At 43.9% G+C, this 26,764-nt stretch overlaps 1 protein-coding gene across 3 annotated transcripts; it reads left to right on the forward strand.

The window, feature by feature from the left end:
- Positions 1-2,912: 2,912 nt before the first annotated feature.
- Positions 2,913-26,764, forward strand: Nr1d2 (nuclear receptor subfamily 1 group D member 2). Of its 3 annotated transcripts, none has more exons than XM_085687895.2 (8): positions 2,913-3,075; positions 10,188-10,454; positions 11,698-11,786; positions 14,888-15,032; positions 17,064-17,692; positions 20,454-20,639; positions 22,561-22,771; positions 24,558-26,764. In XM_085687895.2, exons 1-8 carry the CDS (start codon positions 3,060-3,062, stop codon positions 24,752-24,754), a joined length of 1,740 nt encoding a protein of 579 aa, XP_085544021.1. In that variant the 5' UTR covers positions 2,913-3,059; the 3' UTR covers positions 24,755-26,764. The 3 variants fall into 3 exon arrangements, with proteins under 3 accessions (XP_085544021.1, XP_048276817.1, XP_085544022.1); XM_048420860.3 differs by lacking the exon at positions 2,913-3,075 and adding an exon at positions 10,682-10,820 and having other exon boundaries at positions 10,315-10,454; XM_085687896.2 differs by lacking the exons at positions 2,913-3,075; positions 11,698-11,786 and having other exon boundaries at positions 10,315-10,454.

Genomic DNA, 26,764 nt, shown 5'->3' on the forward strand with positions numbered 1-26,764 from the left:
AAAACAAACCAAAAACAAGAGAGTGAGAGAGAGAGAGAGAGAGAGAGAGAGAGAGAGAGAGAGAGAGATGCGTAGTCTGAGAATCTCGAGGCTGAGCCACAGACACCAAAGAGTTAACTGACCAGGCTCAGTGCAAAGGCAGCACAATGGTAAAGGTGATTTCCACTGCAGCATGGCACTCTGGGAACAACCTAGTGTGGATGCTGCTTATTTTTTTCTGTGGTATTGAGTAGCCCAGTGAGATTCCATTGGCCAGTAAGCATACACATGTGTGCGTGGGCTTAAAAATATAGGAAATCATAAACATTTACATTTTAAAATAATCAAAACGGGAAATATTTCAAAGAATTTGAGCCCATTTCTGTGTCTAAGCCTCCAAATCTTCAAGACTGCCACCCTCCAGGGCTGGACAGATGACCCAGCATTTAAGGGCACTGGCTTCCAGAGGACCAGGGTTTGATTCTCAGCACCTACGTGGTGGCTTCCAACCTTCTGTGACTTCAGTTCCAAAGGATCTAACTCCCTTTTCTGGCCTCTGCATGCATTCCATGGTTGTGGTGCACACACTCATCAATCAATCAAAAAGCCTGCCTGTTTCCTCCAAAGTTCTTTATTTACTGTCAGGGTTGCTAAGGGTTGACAAAAGGTAACCAAAATATTCTGGATTATGTAGGGAAGAGCTGCTGGGGGAAGGGCAGCCCAGTTCCTGGGCTGGAGAAGTTTAAGATAGGGTCAGAGTGTGCCAGCCGTACCCTGGATGAGGTAGGGACTGAGGGATGCTTGGAGAACCTGGCAGCCAGGTCTACTTTGATATGTTAATTAGACAGCTCAGTGGTTTGCCATTTGTCCCAGGCTTGAGACCTAACACACACACACACACACACACACACACACACACACACACACACAGAGCTGTTTTCAGTTCACAGCAAAACTTGGAAAGTACCAAGAGTTCCTCTGTATCTTCGGTCCCCACCAAGACACAGCTTGCCCACAGTCAACATCCTGCCCCACAGAGGCACGTGAATGCGTCATTACCACCAAGGCCCTAGTTAACTTCTAGGTTAACTAGTTAACTAGACAGCTATAGGTTTTTGGCAGACACATACTCCCATGTATTCAGCATAACAGTATCTTATGGAAGCTTCCAGAACGCCATGTAGCTATCATACAGTATATAGCCTTTTAAGAGCAGAAGCCACTCATGATTTTTCTGTCTCTCTAGACGGCTTGCATCAACCCCATTTTACTGCTGAGGTAGACAGGAGTTGATATCTCAAGGCAATGGCAAGCTATATTAGAAGCTGGGAAAGTTACGTTGATGTCACGTGGGGATGATACAGCCCAGAGGCAAGGAAGTAGAGGATGTCCAGGTCAGAGCCCTTGCTGAGAGCAAGGCAGAGCCCTTACAGGGCTGTACAGATTTAGGGAAGACGGTGGGGTTTTTTCATTGTTGAGGCAGAGTAATAGGGACTATTTACTACTTTAAAAATAACACTCTGCTGGGGAGAAGAGACTGTGGGTGGTCCAAGGAGCAGACTGTAGTTAGGAAGCTGTTGCAGCAGCCCAGGCCATGCCCCACCCCTGTGGGGGGGGCAGTAGAGACATTTTGAGAGTAGACCAGCTCAGATTTGTTAAGGATTAAATAGAGTATAAAAAACGGCGAAAGAGCAAGTTAGAGACTTAAATTGATGACTTCAGGCTGGTTAGCCAGCATACCAAAAATTGCAATAGCAAGGGAACTTCTGTGTGGGGAGGTGGGAGAGTGTTCACATGTAAATGTGTCTATTCTAGGACACGCTCCAACATTCTACCTCGAATCATTTCAGTGCAAACAGAAATGCATGTTACAAGGGTCAAATTCACCACCTAAACTTTCCGTCTTACTGTCCATGTGTCCGGGCCGACGTCAGCCCATCTTTTTTTCTGTATCGCATTTGCATGGATACCTCAAAGCACACCTTCCTGGATTCAGTTCAGCACGCACCCAATTTGTTTCTGTTTTTAGTCTGATAGAAATTTACATGCAGTGTGAAATGTACCAATCTTTAGTATACATTTGCTGAGTTGTGAGAATGTGTGTACCTATGCATGGTCCTAAACTGAGAGGTCAACGGTCCTGTAACCAAGCCCGTTGCTGACCATGGGAATCCAAAGCTGAGGTCTTCCCTGGAAATGTGAATGCGAGCATCTTTACAAGACACATTTATTTAAGCGATGAGCTTGGATGAAAACACCTAAGGGGATAGCGGGAAAAGAAAGGGTCGGTGTCCCTGGAAGCTCGGCATTGAGGGAGACAGGCAGGTCAAGCTAGCCAAGCTCAGAGTCCTGGAAAGCTTGGCGGCTGTGAACCTTGTGGACAGCGGAGGAGACCGCAGGGGGGTGGAGGGGAGAGAGCACTTTTAGCGGCGGGAGATCAGTAGGCAGGGGTGGGATTGGGGATGGGGGGCGCCGCGAGAGGAGCAGCGGAGGGAAGGAAGAGGTAGGGTGGGCGGGCCAGTGCCTGAGGAAGGCGCGGCTAGGGCCTGGCGAAGGGGGCGGCGAAGCCTAGAGAGTTGCTGCGGGAGAGGGCGGGGCCGACTGGGCCAAGAGCCAGGGGGCGGGGCCAAGAGGGGGAGGCGGAGCCTGGCGAAGGGAGAGTCCGGAGTCGGAGTGGGGAATGGAGGAAGAGCCCGGGGGGCGGAGCCTGCAGCGAGGAGGGGGCGGAGCCAAGAGTAGGAGCGGGAGAGTCGAGGGGAGGAGGAGCGGGAGGAGCCGGGGGCAGGAGCGGGCGGAGTCGGAAAAAAGGAGCGGGCGGCTGGAGGAGGTGGAGCGGGCGGAGTCGCCGCACCGCCGGCGGCGGCGGAGGAGGGGGGTGTGCGCGGGTCACATGGTCGAGGCGCCCTCCCCCGTCAGCTGCCGTGCCCGCCGCCGAGCGCTGCCACAGGAAGCCTCTGCCCTGCGCTGCTGCCGGGTGGCCCGCAGGAGCCGCCCGCGCCCGGTGCCCATGAGGCGGGCCCGCGAGCCCCACCGCCGGCAGCCCCGGGCGGCGCGGTGAGGGCCGCACCCCGCCGAGCGCCATGGAACTGAACGCGGGTAAGAGCGGGCGGGAAGCGCGGGGTGCGGGGGTCGCGCGTCTGTGCGGCCGCCTCTCACGTGGGGCCGCCGGGATCCCGAGCCCGGGGCTCCCCGCACGCCGGCCGCCCCCCTCACATGGCCCTGCCGCGCGGGCCACGTGCACGGTGTGTTTACGTTCGGCGGCGCGGGCGCCGGTTGGCTGCGCGGGCGCGTGACGCGGCATTACATAATGCGCGCTGGGCGGCGGCGGGCGGGGACACGTGAGGCCGCGCGGTGACCCACATTCCCCGGGGCTGCAGGGACACGTGGGGGCGGCGCCGCCGGGGAGCCCGCAGCCTGCACGAGGCTCCGCCTCCGGGGCCTCCGCCGTGACGTGGCCGCGGTCCCGGGGCTCCCGCTGCTGCCCGCTGCGGAGTCCGCCGCGCATGCGCCCCTGCAGCCAGGCCAGGCGTTCGTCCCGCCGCAGTGTGCGCTGCAGCCCGCGCGTCCCGAGGTGACCTCGGCAGGGCTGACCTTGCTGGGCCGGGAGTGCGTGGGTCATTCTCGAGCGGAGGCCTGCGGTACCCACGGGATGGGCAGGACCGCGTGCCCTCAGCATCCCGCCTCCGGGAGGACATCGTCCAGAAGCCTCCTCGAGCTTGGAGGGGAGGGACTTTCTGCTTGCGGCTTCATTGTGATAGAGGGCTGTGGTCCTAGATTTTAGAACCTTACAAACCTTTCATTTGTATTAAAAACGTTTTATCCTCGGACAGGAGGCCGAGGGGGGAGACCGCGGAAAGTTACAGGCATGGGCTAGTGTAAGATGCTAACTCAAATGCCAAAAGAAAACAAACAAAACCCTATTTATTTCAGGACCGACCTTTCCTGAACCCAAAAGAGATGCTACGTTTCTTGCAACATGGTCACAATAATACCACTTTACCCCCACCCCCTTCATTTTCGTGTACCCCAGTGATGGCCCTTACACCTGAAGCAAATGATGTTTTCGTTTTGAATTTTTTTTGAGTTCTCTGCACCTTTTAAAATCATGTCTATTGTAACGAATGTTTTATAAATTTTTAGACCAACGGTAAAATAGTTTTGACTCCATATGGTTCTTCTTAGCCATTGTCGCGTGAAAAACTCAGTCACCTTTCATGGGGTGAAGATTTTTTTCACTAGCAATTTAGAGGTTGGTAGATTCAGCCTCCTCTAATCCCGCCCTCCACGTGAATTCTTCAGGTTTTAACTTTGTGATGTATTTGGGTCAGGTGGGTAGACGGTTCTCTGACTTGGGCCTTTGGAAGACATTAATTGTTAGTCTTGACTTTTGGTGCCACAAATTGTGAGCATGATCCGGTCCCCCTTCCCCCCCTTTACAGTTCTCTCTTGGTTCAGCGTTTTTTTCTATTCCTGTTTAATCCCCGTTGCCCCCTGGGACGCAGCTCCCAGAAGTGAATAGACTACTGTGGAAGTGCTTGGGCATTTCCCGAGTTCCTGGTTGGTGCCTTGCTTTGGGCACTGCTGCAAATGAATTATTTGCAGCCCTTCTACACACACCCACCCCTATTTCTCTTTGGCATATTGCTTTGCTGACTCATAGTAACCTTGGGGTCAGCTGGGACCTTTTCATGGGAAGTATTTAAGTTAAATTATCAATTGTTCAGAAATTTTCTGATCTGAAGTGTAGGGATTTATAGTTTATAGCCACCACATGAGGAACTGTATTAAAAGGTTTCAGCATTGGGAAGGTCGAAGTAGGGAATCTTGAAGTAGAGGAGCTTGAAGGAGGTAAAGTATGAAAAAAAGTAAAGTATGGATCCACTCAGTTTGTAGAGGAGTAGGGTTGTGGCTGAGAAAAGGTTCAGGTACCCATGTCCCAGTCCCTGATGTCAACATCCCCCCATACATACAAAAATACTGGTTTGTTTGTTTCACAATTTAAGACCTCACTTTGTAATCTTACTTAAAAATATCTCTCACAGCCACATCTTGTAGCAGGGATGCATTCTTTAAGATATTTGCCCTTGATCTCTACCCTGTTCGCTGCTCTTGTGTCCCCAGCATTCAGTTCTTTTTGTGCACCATTGCTTACAGTTCTCCGCTTCATCTTTAAAGCTTTCTGGGGACAAGACCATGCTGTGCCCTAGAGCCCAGGCACAGGTGGGAACAGTGCTTCAGTTATATCTACCCAGCCTTCCTGTGAGGCAGGCTCACTAATAAATTGCTCTGTGATAAGAAAGTAAGCATCCTTGGTGGGAAGATGCTGAGTTCTAAGGCACAAAACAGGAAACTATTGCTCTGCCTTGGCGGCAAGCCTCCTTTCCAGGAGGGGTAAGCCCAGGAAGGGAGAAAAGCGACCTTAGCCTGCAGGAGGGCATAGACTCCTGGGTAAGCCCTGACTGGGAACCTGGCCCAGCGCCACTCCTCTTCAGCTAAAAATAGAGAGGACTGCTTGCTGCCTGGGTTAATTTTAGCTCAAGGCTCCAAGAAGTGCATTCTGCTTGTTTCTGGAAGTGTTGGGATTTGCTGGATCAGGGCTTTTACGTTTCTTGCTTTATCATCAGAGACTGTGTGCACAAAAATATGATATATAATCCCTTTTATGAACATTTTCATTTTAGTCTTGCAATTACTGCCAGATGTTTCTGTTTTATGTGATGACTCTGGGTTGGTGAGAAAGAAACTTGCTTGGTTAGGTCTTAGTGATCTTGTGTACTCCCTCATTAGCTCAGTGGCTTCTGTATCTGGTTCTCCAGCTTCCTAGCTGTTTTATTCAGTCTTTCTCGGCTCCAGCTTCCTCATTTACAAAATGGGAAGTTAGAAGGCTGAGATGTGCCCAGGAGATTGTGTTCATTTCATGGTTGACTTCAGAGCTTCGTTTTCCTTTCTTCACGAGGAGCTGCTTCTGTTAGCCTTACCTTCTAGAAAGTTTACATTTAACCTCTGTTGCTAACCTTGAGCTTGGTAGATTGGTGTGTAGAGGATATGAGGACAAAAAAAATCGATCTTGAAGGTCTGACTGGAAGAAGGATGCTTCTTCTAGATGGGCCCCAGTGATTTCAAGGTGTTGACTGCAAACATCTGAATCCCCTAAAGACTGCAGTTAGGTATGAGCTGGATTGATCCCAGTGCAGGACCTTTCCTTGTGTTTTATTTTGGAGCTTTTACACAGCAAGTTTTAATACCATCATGGCCCAAGCAGTGCATTTGGCTAGTTGTAAACAATCTGGGTTAGCTCAGATTTCTAAAAATTTATTCAATGTGTGTGTTGTATGCAATTGTTTATTTAGTGTGATTTGTGCACATGTGCTAGGTCAGAGGACGGGCTGGCTTTTCTCCACTGCTGTCCACCCAGCTCCCTTGAGACACAGCCTTTCACAGACCCCAGAGAGCCCTTGTCCCCTCACATAGGTGCTGTCACCCCCGTATTCCTCATTAGCCTGGCTGACTGGACAGCAACCCTCAGTGATCTTTCTATCTTCACAGGTAGGGGGTCACAGTTGTACAGAACCATGGCTGACTTTCTATGTGGGTGCTTGAGATCTGATGGCAGATCCTCATGCTGGTACAGCAAGAGTTCTTGACCACTGAGGTACCTCCTTAGCCTGCCTGACTCCCACCCCCATTAAGCACCTTTAGGTTGTTCTGAGACAATTTCTCACTATATAGCCCAGGCTGGCCTTGAATTTGTCAGTCTTCTTACCTTGGCTTCCTGACTTGGCATTATAGGCTAAATATTTATTTTTAAGCAGAGATACTCAGAAGGCCTTGTGAACATAAATGATTTCCATTGTTGGTCCTAGGAAGATCATCTCAAGGAAGAGCCTAGTTTTTGTCCTCTTCAGATAGTAGGTGTACACTGAGTGGCTACGACTGTATTTCCTATTAATAACATGTTTTTCTTGGTGTCCTGTTCTGAGCAGAGACACCTGTAAACCCGGGAGCAGTTTGCTAACCCTGGGATTTATACTGTGCAGATCTCTTAAGTTTTTAAAGACAGTAGAGGTTTTCTCCACACATGATTTTCTCCAGACAGAATAGATTTGCAGGTTCTCACTGAGTTGGGCAGTTGTGGTAAGTAGATACTAACCTTTATTTATTTATTTATTTAGTGTATATTATTCTCAGTATTCTTATTCTGTCTGCATGTATGCATAGGCCAGAAGAGGGTACCAGATCTCATTACAAATGGTTGTGAGCTACCATGTGGTTGCTGGGATTTGAATTCAGGACCTTTGGAAGAGCAGGCAGTGCTTGCTCTTAACCGCTGAGCCATCTCTCCAGCCCTGGCACTAACCTTTATAACTGACAGTTTATAATTCTGTTTTGTTTTTTCTGCTTGTTTTTTTTTTTTGACGCAAGAACTTGTTATGTATAACTCAGGACCCTTCTTGCCTGTCTCTTTAGTGCTGGGGTTACAGGCATATGCCTTCATGCCTGGCTTAGTGAATTATTATTTTTGTCTTTCAAGTGTAGAGGCTGGAGAGATGGCTTAGTGTTTAAAAGAGTTTCCTGCTTTATTTAGAGGACCAGATTTGGTTCCCAGCACCCACATGGACTGTTCACAACTGCCAGTAACTCCAGCTTCAGGGGATCTGATGCCCTCTTCCGGACTCTGTGGGTACCCACATACACTAGGCATATATTCATGAACACAATCATAGGCAGATAAAATCTTGTGAAGTGTGTGCAATTGAATTTCTACACACTGAGAAGTTCCCCAGGTAAGGACACACTTGTCGCCTCCCATCTTTTGGGTTGTAGCAGCTTCCTGAGAGCTGTGGTTGCGCTTTATTCCTCAGGATTCCAATCTGGATGTGGATGATTGGCACTTGAGTACACAGCTGACAGCTGATTTCAAAACAGTAGACTGAAAGTGATTTAAATTCTCATGCTGTTTTTTCCTCCTGTCTGTAAATGAAAGTTTCTGAATTTGGGAGGATTGTTTGAGCTTCAACTTTTGCTGTGAGGCTTGTTTATTTATTTGTACTGTTACTGTGTATGCATATGTGTGTGTGCCAAGTGTATGTTGGCATGTGCACAGGTACACATGCATGTGGAGATTGGTGTTGGATGTGTCCCTTGATTGCTCTCTGCCCTCTTGCTGAGCAGTTGGCCTTTTCTGACTCAAGGTTTCATACTCTCCTCCTGTGCACCTTGGTTACAGGTGGGCCACCGTGCTCACCTGACATTTGTTTTTGAGATTTGTGTATATGTAGGTGTGTGTACACAGGGGGTAACTGGAGCCCAGAAGAAGGTGTTGGATTTTCCGGGACTGGAGTTACAGGTGATTGTGACCAGCCTGATGTAGGTGCTGCGAACTAAACTCAGATGTCCTCAGCAAGATCAGAAAGGTGCTCTTAATGGCTAAGCATCTCTGTAGCCTTTCCTGTCTTTACCTGGGAGCTGGGGATCTGAACTGTCTCACCATGTGTGTCACAAGCACGTTGCCTGTGGAGAAAACAACTGATAAACAGATTCCATCTTTACCAAAATTAGGTCAAAGATGGACCAAAGAGCTGTTATCTTTAGGGAACTTTTTTTTTTTCTTTTCTCAGTACTGAGGATTGAACCCAAGGCCTCACCCATGCTAGGGAAGTATGCTACCACTGAGCCCATAGCATGCATTTTTTTATTTTTAAGTTAATGTTTCCATTGCACTTGAAATCTGCATATATATATGTGTATATATCATCTAGACTGTTGTCAGGAGCCCCATGTCTGTTACCCACTTACATTTTACACTGCTTGGAATCTGCTCGTCAGCATGGCTTTTACAAAGGCAGAAATCGATGTCAAGAATTGTGTGCGGCAGGGTTCATCTCTGTAAAGTGTACTGAGGATTGTAGCACCGCCTGGATGCTTACAGCTAGCCAAAATGTGGTGAAAGCGTGGAAACAGGCAGACAGTAGGTGCAGTGTGACTGGAATGCGGTGCTAGGAAAGGTGACTGTTGTTCCTGCTGTACATCGAGGAGCCGGTGAATATTTGCTCATGGAGGCAGGAGAAACCACGGTGGACCTTGGCAGAGAACAGGAAAATTACTTGCTTGGTCTGGGATTTGGGAAAATAACATATTTGGCCTTGAGGTTACTTCTGCAGTATTTTATCTCTTTGAGGGAAGAAGTTTAAAATTATACCCTAAGAACACTTTTAAACACTATCTCATCCCGAGCAGATTATAGCTTTGCAGAGGCCCAGGCCAGTTTGCTGAGGGGTTGTGGAGGTTACTTCCATGAACTTAACTGTCCTGTTTTCGGCAAACTGAGAGGATGTCTGGTGGGTAAGGTTAGCTTCTGCCTTACCGTTGTTCTTGCATAGTATATCTTTTGCCCGTCTCTTTAATGTGGCCTGTAATGGTGTGTTAGAAGAACACACAGTGCATCTGAATCCCTAAGAACTGCACAGAGATGAGTGCACAAGTGCAGTGGTGGGTGGGCCCAGGAAGGGGGTGGGAGTCCTGTCTTCAGGGAGAGTCAGAGTAGCAGCTGGGAACCCCTGTTCCTGTTAGCTTGTGTCTCAGCTAAGTGCTGGGGAAGCAAGCACTGGAGCACCAGGGGGGCAGAGGACCAGTGCAGGTTTGTCTGCAGCAGTTTGCTGGTTTGAGCCGTCAAGGCATTCAGAGGTTGGGTTTGGGTATGTTGTGTGCTTCTGACAGACAAGCTTTTGAAGACTTTCTTATGGCTAAATAAATCAAAGGGACTTAACATAACTTTGAACTCTGTGGAAGGAGTAATACGAAACAAGAAAACGTTTTTTGGTGTAAACAGAAATAGTGTCAATCAGTGTTTCTGAAGTTAGTGACATTTCTAACAATTTAGTAATGTAGTATATTTACATGAGTACTGTACTGAATGCTGGGAGAAAGAAGGGCGGAGTCAGAGAAAAGCCATGTAGCCCCGCCCGTGATAGATGCTGGAACTTTTTCCAGTAAGTCACAGCCTCGTGGCAATACACAAATTAATAGAAATGGGTTAAATTAATATGTGAGAGTTAGCCAATAAGAGGCTAGCAGTGATTTAATTAATACAGTTTCTGTGTGATTATTTCGGAGCTAAGCTGCCAGGAAGGAAACAAGTGGCCTCCTCCAACAAAAGTCAAATACATGTATCATCTTGTATCTAATTGTCTACTTGTATTGATTTCTAGGAGGTGTGATTGCCTACATCAGTTCCTCCAGCTCTGCCTCCAGTCCTGCCTCTTGTCACAGTGAGGGTTCTGAGAACAGTTTCCAGTCCTCGTCCTCGTCCGTTCCATCTTCTCCAAATAGCTCTAACTCTGATGCCAATGGCAATCTGAAGAACAGTGATCTCTCTGGCATTGACAGTGCCTTGAAGAGTGATCACACAGATTGTCCCGTGAAAGCAGGCAAACCTGGTGCTCCTGGCATGACCAAGAGTCACAGCGGTATGACAAGTAAGTCTGTTTGTGTTCTATATTGTGGCTACTCACTAATGCAGATGGGTTTTATATCCCAGGCTTTTCATTTGGGTGCCACTCTAGTTTATTCTTCCTCTGGTAACCATGGTTAGTGATTAGACAAAACACCAGTGATGGTTTTAGAAGTTTCAGCCAGGGGCTGGCTGTCATGTGCTTCTGTGTGGCCCAGTTACATCTCGTCTTCCTTTACTACACCCTTGCAGGGACCTTTCTGCTGGACTCCTAGTACTGAACCTTGTCTCTGCTTGTGGGAAGGGTTTACTTTCATGAAGACGGAGTTGGGAACATTTGGGATTAGGAAACCGAGCAGGATTGTATTGACCAATGTGGCGGCTTACCTGAGTGAGTGTGGGTGGAACGAGACTAGCAGGGCTAGTAGAGAAGCCATGGGGCTTGCCCAGCTCTTGCTATTGAATTGAAGCAGCATAATTCAAAATCTTCACACCTTTAATTTATTTTTCTTTTTCTATGAAGCTTGGGAATGAGCTCAGGTCTCATGTTCACTAGGCAAGCACTCTTCACCTAACCATACTATCAGCCTTCTTTTTATTTTCTTGTTTGAAAAGGTTTACTTATTTATTTTCTTTTTTATATTTATGTGTATGTGTGCGAGCCTGGAAGGATATATGTGCACCGTGTGTGTGTGTGTGTGTGTGTGTGTATAGATGCGTGTGGATGTCCTTGGAGATCAGAAGAGGTCACTCCTCCTGATCAGATGGGACTGAGTTACATACTATTGGTAGCTGCCAAGTGGATGCTGGGAATTGAGCCTCAGTCCCCTGTAAGTGTTCTTCATTATTGAGCCATTTCTCAGGACCCCCTCTCCATTTTCTGTTGATTAATTCCTCTGTTTGAATTTTTTTTTAATCTAGAGAATTGTTTTCTTAGTTCTTGTTGCATGTATGGTGTAAGGTAACAACAAATTTACAAAATTTCCGTGGATGCTTAAAATCAAAAAGGAAAAAGCCAACTGTTGCTTGGGGTTCAGCTTGGTGCACTTGCCTACTGTGGGCCTCTGGCTCAGTGCCCAGTACTAGGGGGAGGGGAGAAAGGAAGATTGGTTTTCCTTTGTTAATTTGGTATAGAGATTTTCTATGCTACAAAGGTATAAATGTATTATTTTAAAACACTTGCAAATTGAATGAGATAAAATATTCAATTGGGAAAAGCACTTGCATGATTTTTCCAGCTTTTTATTTCCTGTCTGTTTGTGCCCTAGAATTTAGTGGCATGGTTCTACTGTGTAAAGTCTGTGGGGATGTGGCGTCAGGATTCCACTATGGAGTTCATGCTTGTGAAGGCTGTAAGGTAACGCAAGCTTTTGTTTTTTACTACCAATCTAATTCTGGGACTAAAGAAAGTGGGTTAAGTTTGTGAGTGTCCACAGTTTATTTAGAAGGGAAGGAGGAATCAGCTGTTCTTCAGCTTTCAGAGTCCAGTGACTCAGGGTGTGGAGCAGTGGCAGTTCAGCCTCATTCACTGTTCAGTCAGGCACAGGCCTTCATGCTCAGGTAGTAGGTATGAACCAGAATGTTAGGAGCTGCATTGCTTTGTTGGAGCAGTTTCCTTTTTACTCTTTTTGTGTTTTTCAGACAGGATCTAGGGCTGGCCTGAAACTTGCAATGTATGGTAGTGGAGGTACTTGCTATGTAGAGCCCTGGAGGATGAAATGGAACTTGCTGTGTAGAGCAGTGGAGGGTAATATGGTACTCGCTGTGTATGGGGGTGGAGGATGAGCTAGTATTTGCTATGTAAGGCAATGGGAGGATGACCTAGTACTTCCTGTGTTTTGGGCAATGGAAAATGACCTAGTGCTTGCGATCCTGCTTCCTGCCAAGGGGTGGGATTACAGGCATGAGTACCATGCCTATAAATCAAGATTTGAGTTAAGTCTTAGTTTATTTTGTTTGCTGAAACAGAATACCACAGGTGGGGTAGTTTGTAAAGTTAATTTGCCTCAGAATTTTGGAGACTTAGGGGCTGCATCTTGGGAGGGCCTTACTGTTGGAGGATAGAAGATATTGAATAAAGGCAGACAGAATGCTCATGCACAAGAATGTGAGCGTGAGTGTGTGTAGGAATGAGCCTAGCTAACTTTTTTTGTTGTTTTGTTTGAGGCAGGTTTCTATATGTAGCCTTGGAGCTCATTATGTAGACCAGGCTGGCTTCATACTCACAGAGATTCACTTGTTTTTTTCTTCCGGGAGTAAAGGTGTGTACCACCATGCCTGACTCCCATCTTACTTTTTATAACAAATCCATTTTCATTTTAATATGACCCAGTTGAAGAAAGCAGAGCACATGTGATCCACTCATGAAGTCCCATCGCTCAGTACCATGGCACTGAGTGTTAAGTTTCTAGAACATGATCTCTGGGGAACATATTCAAACTATACCAGATCTTATCCTGTTAGGTACTATGGGCTGGGAATAACTGCTAAGTATTTGCCAAAATGTAGTGTGCTGAGAAGTAATGCTTGAGGCAAGAGGATTGTTGATGTTAAGCCAGTCTGAGCTATTTAGCAAGATCTTATCTTAAACACAAGATAAGCAAAAGTAAACAATAGCAACAAACAGTGTAATACAAGTGGAGTCAGATCATCTAGAATTCAAATGAACACTCAGGAAAGAGTTAATTTGTAAGTTGATTATTTCTAGTGATTGTAAGGAGAGCCTTAGGTAGCCTCACTGAAGTGACTCTACCTCCTTATCTCCATCTAGGAAGCCTCTTAAATCTGTCACAGTTAGAGTAGGGATACAGTTTGGCAGGGCTAATAAGATAAGGAACATTCATGATGAAATTAGTTTCTTCTGAGACAGTTCTGAATGGGATGAATTTGGGAGCTTTTTAATGACCAGTAAGTCTAATAAGTGTGTTCTGTAGATGTAACTCTTCTACTGTTTTTAAGAATTGTATAAATACTATATATATATAGTATCTATATATTTTAAAAGAAATGAAGTATTTTTAAACTAAGTTCATTTTCACTTTACAGCTAGAAAGTAAAATCATGATCCGAATGAAATGTATTATATATTCTCTTTAAAAAATATGTTACTGTTTTATGTACATCACTATTTTGCCTGCATGTATGTCTATGCACCACTTGTGTGCCTGGTGCCCATGGAGGCTAGAAGAAGGTGTTAGATCCCTGGAACAAGCATTACAATGGTTGTGGCTGTCCATATAGGTGCTGATCCTCTGGAAGAGCAGCTGGTGCTCTTAATTACTGGGGCATCTCTTCAGCACTGCATTGAAAATATAAATAATTGATTAATATCTTGTTGGTATCTGTTTGAGACTGGGTCTTGTGATGTAACCCAGGCTGGTTTAGAACTCAAAATCCACCTCAGCCTCCCAAATTGTGGGGATTACAGGAGTGTTCCACCATATCTTGCCAAGTGAATACCTTTGGGGTAGTACTAGGAATGAGACCCAGTGTCTCCCACAGGCTAGGTGCTTTGCTACTGAACTACCTCCTAGTCCTCAGTACCCTTTTAAGGATGCATTATTCTTAGTTCTTGCATCGTTTAAACCAAGTATATTGTATCACAGCAGTAAGAAGCAGAAGTGTTATATCTGGTCAGTATTTAACAAAGATATATATCTTATTGGGGGAGACACTGAAATAATTTTGTAGTTTTTCTCAAGTTTTCTTTTTTCTTTCTGGGAGCATTGAACTAGGGGGTGGATGAAGACCTGGCATAGAGTATGTGCTTTGTGCAGTCAAGATAGCTTTTTATAGTCTTCTAGCTGGGAATCTTTCTCTGGGCATGTGCTCTAACATGGCTGCTGACATATGGCCAGGGACATGTAGCATGTGTGTATATATGTAGACTTTGTTGGTGTCAGCCGGTAATGATCCGGAAATGACAAAGCTCTGCTATTGTAACATAAAATTCTGTTTGACTATCAAACTCTGTCAGCTTTTTGAAACTCAGTATTTATGTCTCAAAAGTTTTGAAAGCTAGGTTTGGTGGCACATGCTTGTCATCCCAGCACTTGGGAGGTGAAGGTTGAGGATCAGGAGTTCAAGGCCATCCCAATCTATATAGTGAGTTCAAGGCCACTCTGGGCTATGTGAGGTTCACCTCTTAAAAAAAAAAATTGGGGAAGTTGCTTTCAAGGTAGAGCATGTAGCTGCAGCTGAGGTCTAGCAGCAGGAGTGCTTGTAAGTAGGTACTCCGGCCGGCACAAAGACTCTTGAGCAGGAAGAAGGGTTTGGTTTGTTGGGTATGTTTTGTAGCTGCTGATGATACCAGTAATGATCCAGTTAAATTCTGTGTCAGTATTTTCTTTCTTTGATCTGGGCCCAGCCTAACACACAGTAGATCGATGTGGGAATAGTTTTTGTGGGGACTTTGTGCAGCTATTTTTACATGGATGGATAAATCTTCCTTTATTTTAGGGGTTCTTTCGGAGGAGCATTCAGCAAAACATCCAATACAAGAAGTGCCTGAAGAATGAGAACTGTTCTATCATGAGGATGAACAGGAACCGATGCCAGCAGTGTCGCTTCAAGAAGTGTCTGTCAGTGGGAATGTCCAGAGACGGTATGTTCCTAGTTCAGAGAGTTTTTGTAAAGTGTAAAGTTGGTCATTGAGCTGTCAGCAGTTCCCAGAGCCTCTTAAGTCGGTAAGTGCAGGTTTTGGGAAGCACGTGGTGACATGCTATGGATTGAAACTCATGGTGGGTGAGGGCTGCCATCTCAGAGGCAGCTGTTGGCATTGCTCCTTTTTACGTTGCTTCTTGTAAATTGACTTCCATTTTTTCCCAAGTGAGTTTACGTTTTTCGGGGGAGGGGGTGTCATTTGGTGTATTGCTCAGGAATTAAAAAGCACTCAGTGCTCTTGTAGAGAACCTAGTTCAGTTCCCAGTATTCACAGGATGGTTCACAACTGCTTGTAACTCCAGTGTTGGGGCCTGATGTGTTCTTCTGTCATCTGTGGCACTGAACACACATGGTATACTTATATGCATGCAGGCAAAACATTCATACACATGAAAATTATGTTTTATATATATAACATAATTGTGTGTGTGTATATATATATATATATATATATATATATATATATATATATATATACTATATTATACTATATAGCCTTAGTTGACCTGGAACTCTCTATGTAGACCAGGCTGACTTCAAACTCAGAGATGCACCTGTGTTTGCTTTCCTGAGTACTGAGAGTTAAGACAGGCACTGTCATTTCTTTCTTTCTTCCTTTCTCTCTCTCTCTCTCTCTCTCTCTCTCTCTTTCTTTCTTTCTTTCTTTCTTAAATATTTATTTATTTATTATGTATACAATATTCTGTCTATGTGTATGCCTGCAGGCCAGAAGAGGGCACCAGACCTCATTACAGATGGTTGTGAGCCACCATGTAGTTGCTGAGAATTGAACTCAGTACCTTTGGAAGAGCAGGCAATGCTCTTAACCACTGAGCCATCTCTCCAGTCCCCGTCATTTCTTTTTAAAGATTTAATTTTTGACTTTGTCTTCTTGGTCCCTTGGTATTATTAAGAAGCCCGTTTCTTATTTATTTAGATTTATTTACTTTATGTATGTTTTTTTTGAACTGTATGTGTGTATGTGTATATGTATACCATGTGGGCACCTGGTGCTTGCTGAGGACAGAAGATGGTGTCAGACTCCCTGGAACTGGAGTTACAGATGGTTATGAGCCACCATGTGGGTGATGAGAATTGAATCCAGGTCATTTACAAGAACAGTGAGGGCTCTTAGTTGCTGAGCCATCCTTCCAGCTCCTTATTTACTTATTTTTGCGTCATATTTATTTTGTGTATGTATGTGGGCATTTGTGTAACTTCGCATGCATGTGAAGGCCAGAAGACAACTTTTGGGAATTGGTTCTTTCTGTGTAGGTCATCAGCTTGGGGACAGGTACTTTTATCTACTGAGCCATCTTCTCAGCTATCTTGGTCTTTTTAATTTTTTTAATTTAATTTAATTTTTTAATTTTTTAAATTTTTTTAATAAAGATTTCTTACATATGCAGTGTTCTGCTTGCATGTATACTTGCAGGCCAGAAGAGGGAACCAGATCTCATTACAGATGGTTGTGAGCCACCATGTGGTTGCTGGGAATTGAACTCAGGACCTCTGGAAGAGCAACCAGTACTCTTAACCTCTGAGCCATCTCTTCAGCCCCCTTTAAAAATTTTTTTGAGATGGGATCTCGCAGTGTAGCCCTGGTTGTTCTGGAACCCACAGAGATTGTCCAGAGTGCTGTGTGGTGTGTGTGTGGTGTGTCTGTCTTTAGTAAGGTCCTGGTGTACTCTCCACTGTGGTTCTCATTAGTTATTTCCATGCTTCTAGAGATTTTGCTTTGGAAACACCCAAGAAATACTTGTTTTCCTTTCGTGTTGTTTTGGGAGAGAAAACAATGGGAAGTTTTCTCTTCTTTCCTACTTCCTAAGACCAAATCTAGAAAAACTTAAGCCAAGGATATGTGTGACTTAAATGACAAGAGGCCATGACTTTCAGAGGTAGTTTTGTGTCATTATTTTAGATAAGCAGAGCTTATTAGAATGTAGATGCTAACTATCTTTTTCTTCGATAGCTGTTCGATTTGGCCGGATTCCTAAGCGTGAAAAGCAGAGAATGCTAATTGAAATGCAAAGTGCAATGAAGACCATGATGAACAGTCAATTCAGTGGCCACCTGCAAAATGACACCTTAGCAGAGTGTCATGAACAGTCATCCCTACCAGCTCAGGAACAGCTACGGCCCAAGCCCCAGCTGGAGCAAGAAAACCTCAAAAGCTCTCCTCCTCCCGCTTCTGATTTTGCAAAAGAGGAAGTGATTGGCATGGTGACCAGAGCCCACAAGGATACCTTTCTGTATAATCAAGAGCATCGAGAAAACTCAGTTGAAAGCATGCCACCCCAGAGAGGAGAACGGATCCACAGGAACATGGAGCAATATAATTTAAATCATGATCACTGTGGCAGCGGGCTTCACAGCCACTTTCCCTGTAGTGAGAGTCAGCAGCATCTCAGTGGACAGTACAAAGGGAGGAACATAATGCATTACCCAAATGGGCATGCCATTTGTATTGCAAATGGACACTGTGTGAACTTCTCCAGTGCTTATACTCACAGAGTCTGTGATAGAGTTCCAATAGATGGATTTTCTCATAATGAGAACAAGAATAGTTACCTGTGCAACACTGGAGGGAGGATGCATCTGGTATAGTGAAATCGATTCTTTGCTCGCCTTGTATCAAGGAAAGCTTGGAAGGTTTTCTTTTGGGAGTGGGGTGGTATGCCTACTTGGGAGGTGGGTCAGAAAGCCCAAGAGGGATTTCTAGAAACCTCTTTGTGTAGTATTTTTTAGTGGAATAATGTTAATAAGCAGTGTTTATGGAGTAACTTAATTTCACACAGCAATACAAGTTTGTGCTTTCATTACTACTGTAGGGTTAATTAAGATTTGTATAAAATATAATTCATTCAGAATTGATTCTATAATTCTTGGAAATCTCTGGAAATTTAGGTGTTCTGATCAATTAGTATTTCTTTAGTTTGGGATCTTTCTCAAAAGGGCTGATCTTTTCTAGCTTCTTTGATTTCTTTGGAGAGGGTTTTGTTGCTCTTTGTGAGGACAGTCTTGCTGTATTGACCAGACTGGCTTTGAGCCCCTGGGTTCCAGTGATCTTACGGATCATTGGGACTTCAGGGTGCATCACTGCTTAGCAGAGAGATTTTATTAATCTTTTTAGTTACGATGTAGAAAGAGCTTTGGAGATAGCTATTTTATGATTTGAGAATTAAGGAATAATTTAATCACCTAGTTTCTAAGATTTAATCCTGAGATAAGGTAATATTATTCATATTATTCAAATTTTTTACATCAAATTCAACATTCTCTACAAAAATACAGCCAGAATTTCATCAAAGCAGCAGTACTATGCCACTTGTAGTTTAAACCATGAGATCCTTTGATAGTGCTTGTATTGTTCAATTGCCAGGTAATTACATTATTTTTTTTTTCCCATCTTAAAAATAGTTAATTCTGTGCCAGTGTTCGTGTTTGGTTTTCTTTTGTCTCTTGCCAGTGTCTGAGTGTGGCTATGGAAGGTACACTTGGTTACACTCTTCCTTAGCTTCTTCCTTCAGACACTTGGAGACTTTTTAGGTTCTGGTTTCATAGCAGTCTCCAGGCTTAAGAATCATCTTAATTTCTGGATTCCTATGTTTAGTGGAAATTGGAATAAAGGTTAGTTTTAATAATAGACTATATGATACATGCTTCATGTCTCTTTAGTGTTCCTACAACTACTTTGCTTCCCTTAGTTCCTGTTGGGAAGGTGTACCTGGTATCCAGTCCCTTTGTTTCCTAGCTGAGCAATGCAGGTCCCTGGTCATCATTGTTAGTGAGATAAAGGACCAGTGACCCTCTTACATGAGGCACCTTATGCTGCCTTTCTTTTAGAGAGTGCAGTGTGTTTGTTTTCTGAGGTATGGAGGAGTTCTAAAGCAGGAAGTAAGTAGAGATTTGTGACCTCACTTGTGTTTGGGTAAGGCACCGAGCCTTTCAGAGGCTCATGTACTCATCTGAGGAAAGAATTAGGGACTGAGATGCAGCTCTAAATAAATACCAGACTCCCGGGTCATTGCAGTTGGCCATAATAACCAGGGTGAGAAACACACGGGAAGATTTGTTCTTAAAACTTCATGCCTATGTGAGGTGGCAGCAGTGGTGCAAAGTACACTTAGGCCCGTGCAAGAGGGTTTTGAAATAGCTTGTGGTAGACAGTGTTTTTTCCCTAGGTTACCCCTTAAGCATCCATGGCTGGTTAAATTAGGTTGCCTTAAGACTTTCATAATTGAGACACGGTCTCCTATGGTCCTGGCTGGACTGGATCTCAAAGATTTGCCTGCCTCTGCCTCCCTAGTGCTAAAATTAAAGGTGTGTGCCATCACACTTGGTTTACAGGGCTGACTGGCTTGCCCATTCATTCATTCATTCATTCATTCAGGCAAGGTCATGTATAGAGCCTTGACTGGCCTGGGATGTGTAAATCAGGCTGGAACTTGTAGAGATGCACCTGCCTCTGCTTCCCTAGTAGTGGGATTAAAGATGTGAGCCACTACTCGTAGCTTTACAAGGCTATTTGTTTATTTAATTTATCATCATTATCATCATCATCATTATTCAAGAAAGGGTTTCTCTGTGTAATAGCCCTGGATGTCCTGGAACTCGCTTTGTAGACCAGGCTGGCTTCAAACTTACAGAGCTCCTTATGTCTCTGCCTACCAAGTGCTAGGATTAAAAGCATGTGCCACCACTGCCCTGCACAAGGCTTTTTAAATGTAAAGGATATGTGATTTCTATTTTATTTAAAAAATTTATTGTTTTTGTTTTGAGATAGGGTCTCACTGTATTCTTAAGGTTGACCTTAAGCTCACTATGTGTACGAATTGGCCTCGAACTCAGAAATCTTCATGCCCTTGCCTCCCTTTTGCTGGGATTAAACTCATGTGCCACCACATCTGATTATTTTTATTTTTAATTATGTGTGTGTATGAGTGTGGGTATGTGCACACGTGTGAAAGTGCTGGAGGAGGCCAGAGATGTTAGATCCCTGAAGCTACAGCTAACAGGCAGTCGTGAGCCTTGGACATGCTTGCTGGGAACTGAACTTGGGTCTTTGGAAGAGCAGTATTTACTGCTAAGTCATCTCTCCAGCCTGAATATGTGATCTGTAAAGCCTCTGTTTAAAGTGTTTGCCCACCTTCCGTTGCTTAGGATTCACTCATTTCCTTACGTATCCTGACTTGTGTAACTATTTACTGCTGTGAGGTTTCCTGTGTTGAGCAGGTGCACACAGAGAACCGGTAATTGGAGACCTTGCTTGAGTTAGGGAGTGTCTCGTGATTGAGATGACACTTTGGAGTTCTTTGGCACCCCTCAGAATTCAAGAGTTTTTCTGTTTCCTGTAAATTAGGTTTGTCCTATGAGCAAGTCTCCATACGTGGATCCTCAGAAGTCTGGGCATGAAATCTGGGAAGAATTTTCAATGAGTTTCACACCGGCAGTGAAGGAAGTGGTGGAATTTGCAAAACGCATTCCCGGGTTCCGAGATCTGTCTCAACACGATCAGGTCAACCTTTTAAAAGCTGGCACTTTTGAGGTAGGTTTGTTTATTCTGAGTGTCGACGCAGAGCCCACCTGCCTACCTGTTTTTTTTGTTTTTTTTTTTTTTCTCTAAATAAATGTTTATAGTTCAGAGTCTCTAACAAAGCAGGGACTCTCTAAGGGCTTTGAAGAAAGGACAGGTACATTGAGCTCCTTGGGATAGGAAGTGTTGAACTCTACCCAGTATGTCAGTTCCAAGTTCTCATGGTGGTTTTTTTGGTGTAGTTTTACTGGTTTTTTATTTAGTGTTAGACGCTTAAAAGCCGAGTCTGGTGTTTCATACATTCAATACAGAAGAATGGGCTGGGTTTGGTGGTGCATGCCTTTAGTCCCTGCTTTCAGGAGGCAGAGGCAGAACCAGGTGGATCTCTTGAGTTCCAGGCAAGCCAGGTTACATAATGAGACCCCGTGTCTCCAAAACACACACACACACCCCAAAATTCAAGAAAGGAGACTAGAATAGGGTTTTATTTTGAGGAGATTGTAGACTTTTTAGGGGCTCAGTTTGAGCCCCTTTTGCTGCCCTTTTTTGAAGTTCTTGACTGCTTGTTTTCATCATTGTTTTTGAGGAAGAGTCTTTGTAGCCTAGAATGCCTCAAATTCCATAGGTGCCATCTCTGCCTCCCACTTGGTAGAGTTAGAGGTGTGCCATGATGTCTCTGTCCTTGCTTTCCTCACTCTCCATTCCAGCTTCTCTGGCAGAGATGCTTTGTTTCTGCACTTGGACTGCTGTGGCTGCCTGCTGTGTAGGTGGGCTGGCAACTGGTGGCCTCTAGGTGGGAGCTCTGAAATTTGAGGGACAGTAAGAAGGGAGCATCTAGTGGGCCACACTTCTGAACTCTGAGCAGTGTGTGAATGGACCAAACATATATTGACTATCCCCCTGGTGAGTCCTACAGAATTAAACTATAAGGTACTCTTGGTGCTAAGTGCTGGCCATAGGAGCTTTTGTGTCAGACTCTGCTCCCTAGGCTGCCTGAACTAGAACATAGAAGCACCATTTTGGTAATAAACCATCCATAGAGTAATCAAGTAGCAACACAGGTTGGGCCTTTCAGTGTAAAGGAATACAATGAGACCTAAGTTGTCAAGTCAGAAGGAAGTCAGAGATTGACTCAGTCCATTTGTATTGGGAGAGGAACTTGTGACCCAGAGAGGTGAAGAGACTTTTGGGTTGTCCAGGACCTCAACATGGGTCCTTGACTTCAAGATTTATGTTTCCTCCACCTTCTGACTATGCTCCAAAGTAATTGGTACGATTATCACAGGAGATTCACTTCTTTTAGATTGTCTGAGCAATCCACCCTTGCTTGGGGCCTTGTAGAAGAAAGCGTAGTGCACCTTCAGTTGTAAAAGAGACATAGACAATATTAGTGTCAGAGAGTGGGTGGAGGGAATGCCTTAGTTCTGAGATAGAGGCATTCACTGGCTTGAGTCTCTTGCTGTGATGGCTGTCTTAGGTGTAGACTCTGGGTCTAAGTAGAGCTTGTGTGCTGTTTTCCTTGGCTGCCTTTGGTATTTTGAGGGTTCCCAGAGATACTCTGTTGAAATAGGATTTCTCTCAGGGCATAGACACCTGAAATATGCTTGGGACCCTGAAGAGTTTTTTGAATGCCTTTGGTTAGACTCCATTTATTAATTCATTGTTCACTTTAATTTTATATTTGCATTTCTGAATCTTTGCTTTATAGGGTTTGAGTCTAGCAACTTGTCATTGCTATCTAGACTTTCTTCTCATGTTGGGATGTTTATTGCTTTTGTGGAGAGTTTGCCTTTAAAGTGGTTCTAGATATAAATTCAGTTTCTTCTTTATAAAATTTCTTTTATAGGTAGATGTTTCTTAACTGACATGAATAGTTACATCTTTCTTTTCTGAGTGAGCTTCTCCAAATACATTTGAATTTTCTGCCCTCCAGGTTCTGATGGTACGATTTGCTTCATTATTTGATGCAAAGGAGCGGACTGTCACCTTTCTGAGTGGGAAGAAGTACAGTGTGGATGACCTGCACTCAATGGGAGCAGGGGATCTGCTCAGCTCTATGTTTGAGTTTAGTGAGAAGCTGAATGCCCTCCAGCTCAGTGATGAGGAGATGAGCTTGTTCACAGCGGTTGTTCTGGTATCTGCAGGTAAGCAGGCGGCTCAAAGTCTGGGTAGCCCTTTAACTAGTGACTGGTAATTTCATCCTTCTGTGCCTCAGATTCTACATCCTGTTAGAAAAAAGGGTTGTCTCATGTGAACTGAGTATGGGGTTACTTGCTGTTTGAGTTGAGTGACCAGGGTGTCTGAGTCCTTACATGGTGTTTCTTCATGACTCCCAGTTTCCTTGGCACCTTGTATTTAGTTTGTAACAACTTCCTCGCAAGGAATCTCATTTGGATAGTAGCCATTCAGGTGCAGGTTGCCCCTCTCCACGGCCACATTTTATTCATTATATGGAAATCAGTAAGTCTAGCCCTCCTATTTTCTCTTCAGCACAGTGGCTGTACCTTAATCTGCTATTTCAGCCAGCAGTTGTGACTCTGTAGTTACCGGGCTGCTTCTCTGGTAGAGTCCTGAATCAGTAAGTCTAGCCCTCCTATTTTCTCTTCAGCACAGTGGCTGTACCTTAATCTGCTATTTCAGCCAGCAGTTGTGACTCTGTAGTTACCGGGCTGCTTCTCTGGTAGAGTCCTGACCAGTCAGGCTGTAGCCTGATGGGAATTCTGTCCCTGCAGGCATTAGTTCTGCTGCTACTGCTGAAGATAGCTTTACCTAAATCTCTATCGTTCCTTTTATAAATAGTTTCAAGATTCAAACGCTGGGGTGAAAACCTGCCAGCTCAGAGAGGTCGAGTAGCACCTAGCTAACCTCTTCTTGCTGGCATCTATCTATCTATCTATCTATCTATCTATCTATCTATCTATCTATCTATCTATCTATCTATCTAATTATGTATACAACATTCTGCCTCCATGTATGGCCACACGCCAGAAGAGGGCACCAGATCTCATTACAGATGGTTGTGAGCCACCATGTGGTTGCTGGGAATTGAACTCAGGACCTCTGGAAGAGCAGCCAGTGCTCTTAACCATTGAGCCATCTCTCTAGCCCTGGTTAATTTTTAATTAATACAAATGCTAACTCGGGGTTCACAGTGTGATTGAGTATCCCCCAGCACCCTCTCAAGAAGGGACAATACGAGGTGTGAATGATAGAGTAGGGACTCTACTGGGCTTGGAGGTGGGGATGTGATCCATACGTGGTAAGGGATATCTCTGCACTATATTATTTTATCTTGCCAGTCAGAAGTAGGGAAGTTAGCATCCAATTTAAGTGCTGAGAAACTCCGGATTGGAGAGGTGGCTCAGCAGTAAAGAGCAATGGCTGCTCTTCCAGAGGACTAGATTGATTCCTAGTATTCGCGTAGTGGCTCACAACCATCTGTAACTCCAGTTCAAGGAGATCCAGTGGGTCTTCTGGACTCCACAGCATCAGGCATGCAGATGGTGCACAGACATACTTGCAAACAACCCATATACATTAGAAAAAAAAGAAAAGGAAAGTCAAAACTCTAAACTTATTTGAATCAAATTACAACTACCAAAGAATTCTGATTTACCAAATGTGAGATACATGCAGAATAAGCAAAAATATTCCATTGAGAATTCTCCCCCCCCTTTTTTTTTTAAAAAAAAATTTGAGATAGGGTATCTTTGTTGCTTTGGCTGTCCTTGAACTGATTCACCTGCCTCTGCCTCTCAGGTGCTGGAGTTATGTGCTACCATGCCTGGCTGAGCATTTTTACAGTTTTAAGTTTGTGTTTGTGATGGTGTATAAAACCCTAGTTTGAATTTGGTGCTGATCAGTAAGTAAGAATATTTATTGCTAATACATCCTTCCCTTCACACTTCTTTTTTCCTTACTTCCCATTAGATCGGTCTGGAATTGAAAATGTCAACTCAGTGGAAGCTTTGCAAGAAACGCTCATCCGTGCACTAAGGACCTTAATAATGAAAAACCATCCCAATGAAGCCTCCATTTTTACAAAATTACTTCTAAAGTTGCCAGATCTTCGATCTTTAAACAACATGCACTCTGAGGAGCTCTTGGCCTTTAAAGTTCACCCATAAGGCCTTGGAACGTGAACTGATGCTAATTGTACATTTTATGCTAAGATGCTTATTTATATGTGTATACCATATGTGGAATTAGAAAAGACCTTAGACAGTGCCAGGTCCTGGGCTGTCTCTGTAGTCAGTTACCAGTAGCTGTTTGGATGAGAACTCATTGCCGTGTTAGACATCGGCCCTCCCTCCCCTGTAGACCAATCAGCTGTGTTGTACTTAGATTGGAGAAGTAACACTGAGTTATAATCACACTGAATGTTAGACTTTTTCATCTGCCAAAGCCAGAATACCATTTGATCTCCCTGTCGTATAAATCTAACACACATTGCAGATACAGGAGGACTTAGACATTAGCCCTGTGTGTTGAGACTCCTGCTGTCCCACAAGACTGAAATGTGATAAGGGAGATTGAAAGCCAAGAGGTCTTACGTGTTTGGATTTTGCTTTACCACTGTCAAAGTGCATGGTCCTGGTAGTCCCTGGGTTGTGGAAAATGATGATAGTATCCCATCTCACAGAGATACTGAAAAATATTCATGAAGCATATTTACCTCTTGGGAGATAGGCACTATGTAAATAAGGTAAAGTTTTTATTATAATTGCTCATAATATTCTTGTCTTATTTCTAAGCATTTCTTGGAAACTTGTTTGACAGTCCACACCAATCTGTTTGGGGTTCCTGCTCAAGTGGGGTACCCTACATATTCCACATATTCCAGGTTTATGAACACCTCAGATAGTATGTGTACATAGTGTGTATGTGAATATAATTATATATAAAATCTTACTTCACAATATTTTAAACTGTGAAGAACTTTATCGTACAATAAACTTAAACAAGAGGTGTCAAGGACCCAAATTAGGTGCGTTTTACCTGCTGCTGCTGCTGTATAACCTTTGCTTTATGGTAGAATACTGAACTTATGCTCTATTTTTGTTTAAGCAACATTTAATGTAAAAATGTCATGGGCAGTCAGATCCAGATTTCAGAAAAGGACTTGTAGAATAGTGCATCTTTGGTGCAGAACCTGCAGGTGAAGGTACTAAGTATTTCTGAGCATTTCAGCGTTCTCCCTGTGCTGATAGGGGTGGTATCGCCGCCTTTTACCTGCTGCGGGTGGATGGAAGATTGGAATTCTATGTGGAGGATGGAGTTTTGTTTAAGGAAACTTCATTACTCTGTTGGCATGTGCCAAGTCCACTTTTCTTTCTTTCCCTAAATAACACTACAGGGATTTTGTCAAATTAGGTATAATACGATTTGAAAAATGGGTGACCTACATACAAGATTAAAGATCATGGTAGGAGAGATAGCCAAAGTTGAAGATTCCTGAACATTTTTTCCCTCCTGGAAAATAGCAATTAATCGTATTTTTTTTTGGATAAAATGACTTTCTGTATAATGTTTGGATTGTGTAATTGTAAAGATGTTAAGAGTATGCTTTACTATTTTAAGCCTGTTACTTTTGTGACATGTAATCAGAATGCCTTATTTTGTAGTCTTAACTTGTTGCTACAGGATCTGAATTTCTGTGGCACAGTTACGAGAGCTTGAAAAAGATAAACCCTTGTCATCGAGAAGAAAGCTGATGGTGTGTCTGTCATACAGTAGGGACCATAACTGCTGTTTACCTGCAGTGGGTATGGCTTTCATGGGATATACAACTAGGTTTTGTGAGTCCTTTACATGATAGCATTAGCCTTTTATATTTTTTTTTCTAGAATAAACAAATGCATAGTTTTCTTCTATGGGGGATGAGAGCTTTTTGAAGTAATACTGAAAACCTCAAAGATTATGTTGATTTGCCTTTGATGTAAGTGTCTTTATAACATGTATCTTTAAAGTAGTTAAGTCTTTGGGAATATGTAACTAGAACTGTTAGTAGTGCTTGTAATGCTTTAGTTAGGGTTCGTATATACATGTGCACACCTAAATATAAGCATGTAGATTTGCATTTTGTCTCGTAAAATTTTATTTCAATAAATTCTTCCTGTAGTAGTGGGAAACAAAAA

Source organism: Myodes glareolus, chromosome 5, assembly GCF_982192425.1.
Source record: "Myodes glareolus chromosome 5, mMyoGla1.1, whole genome shotgun sequence".
NCBI classification, from domain to species: Eukaryota; Metazoa; Chordata; class Mammalia; order Rodentia; family Cricetidae; genus Myodes; species Myodes glareolus.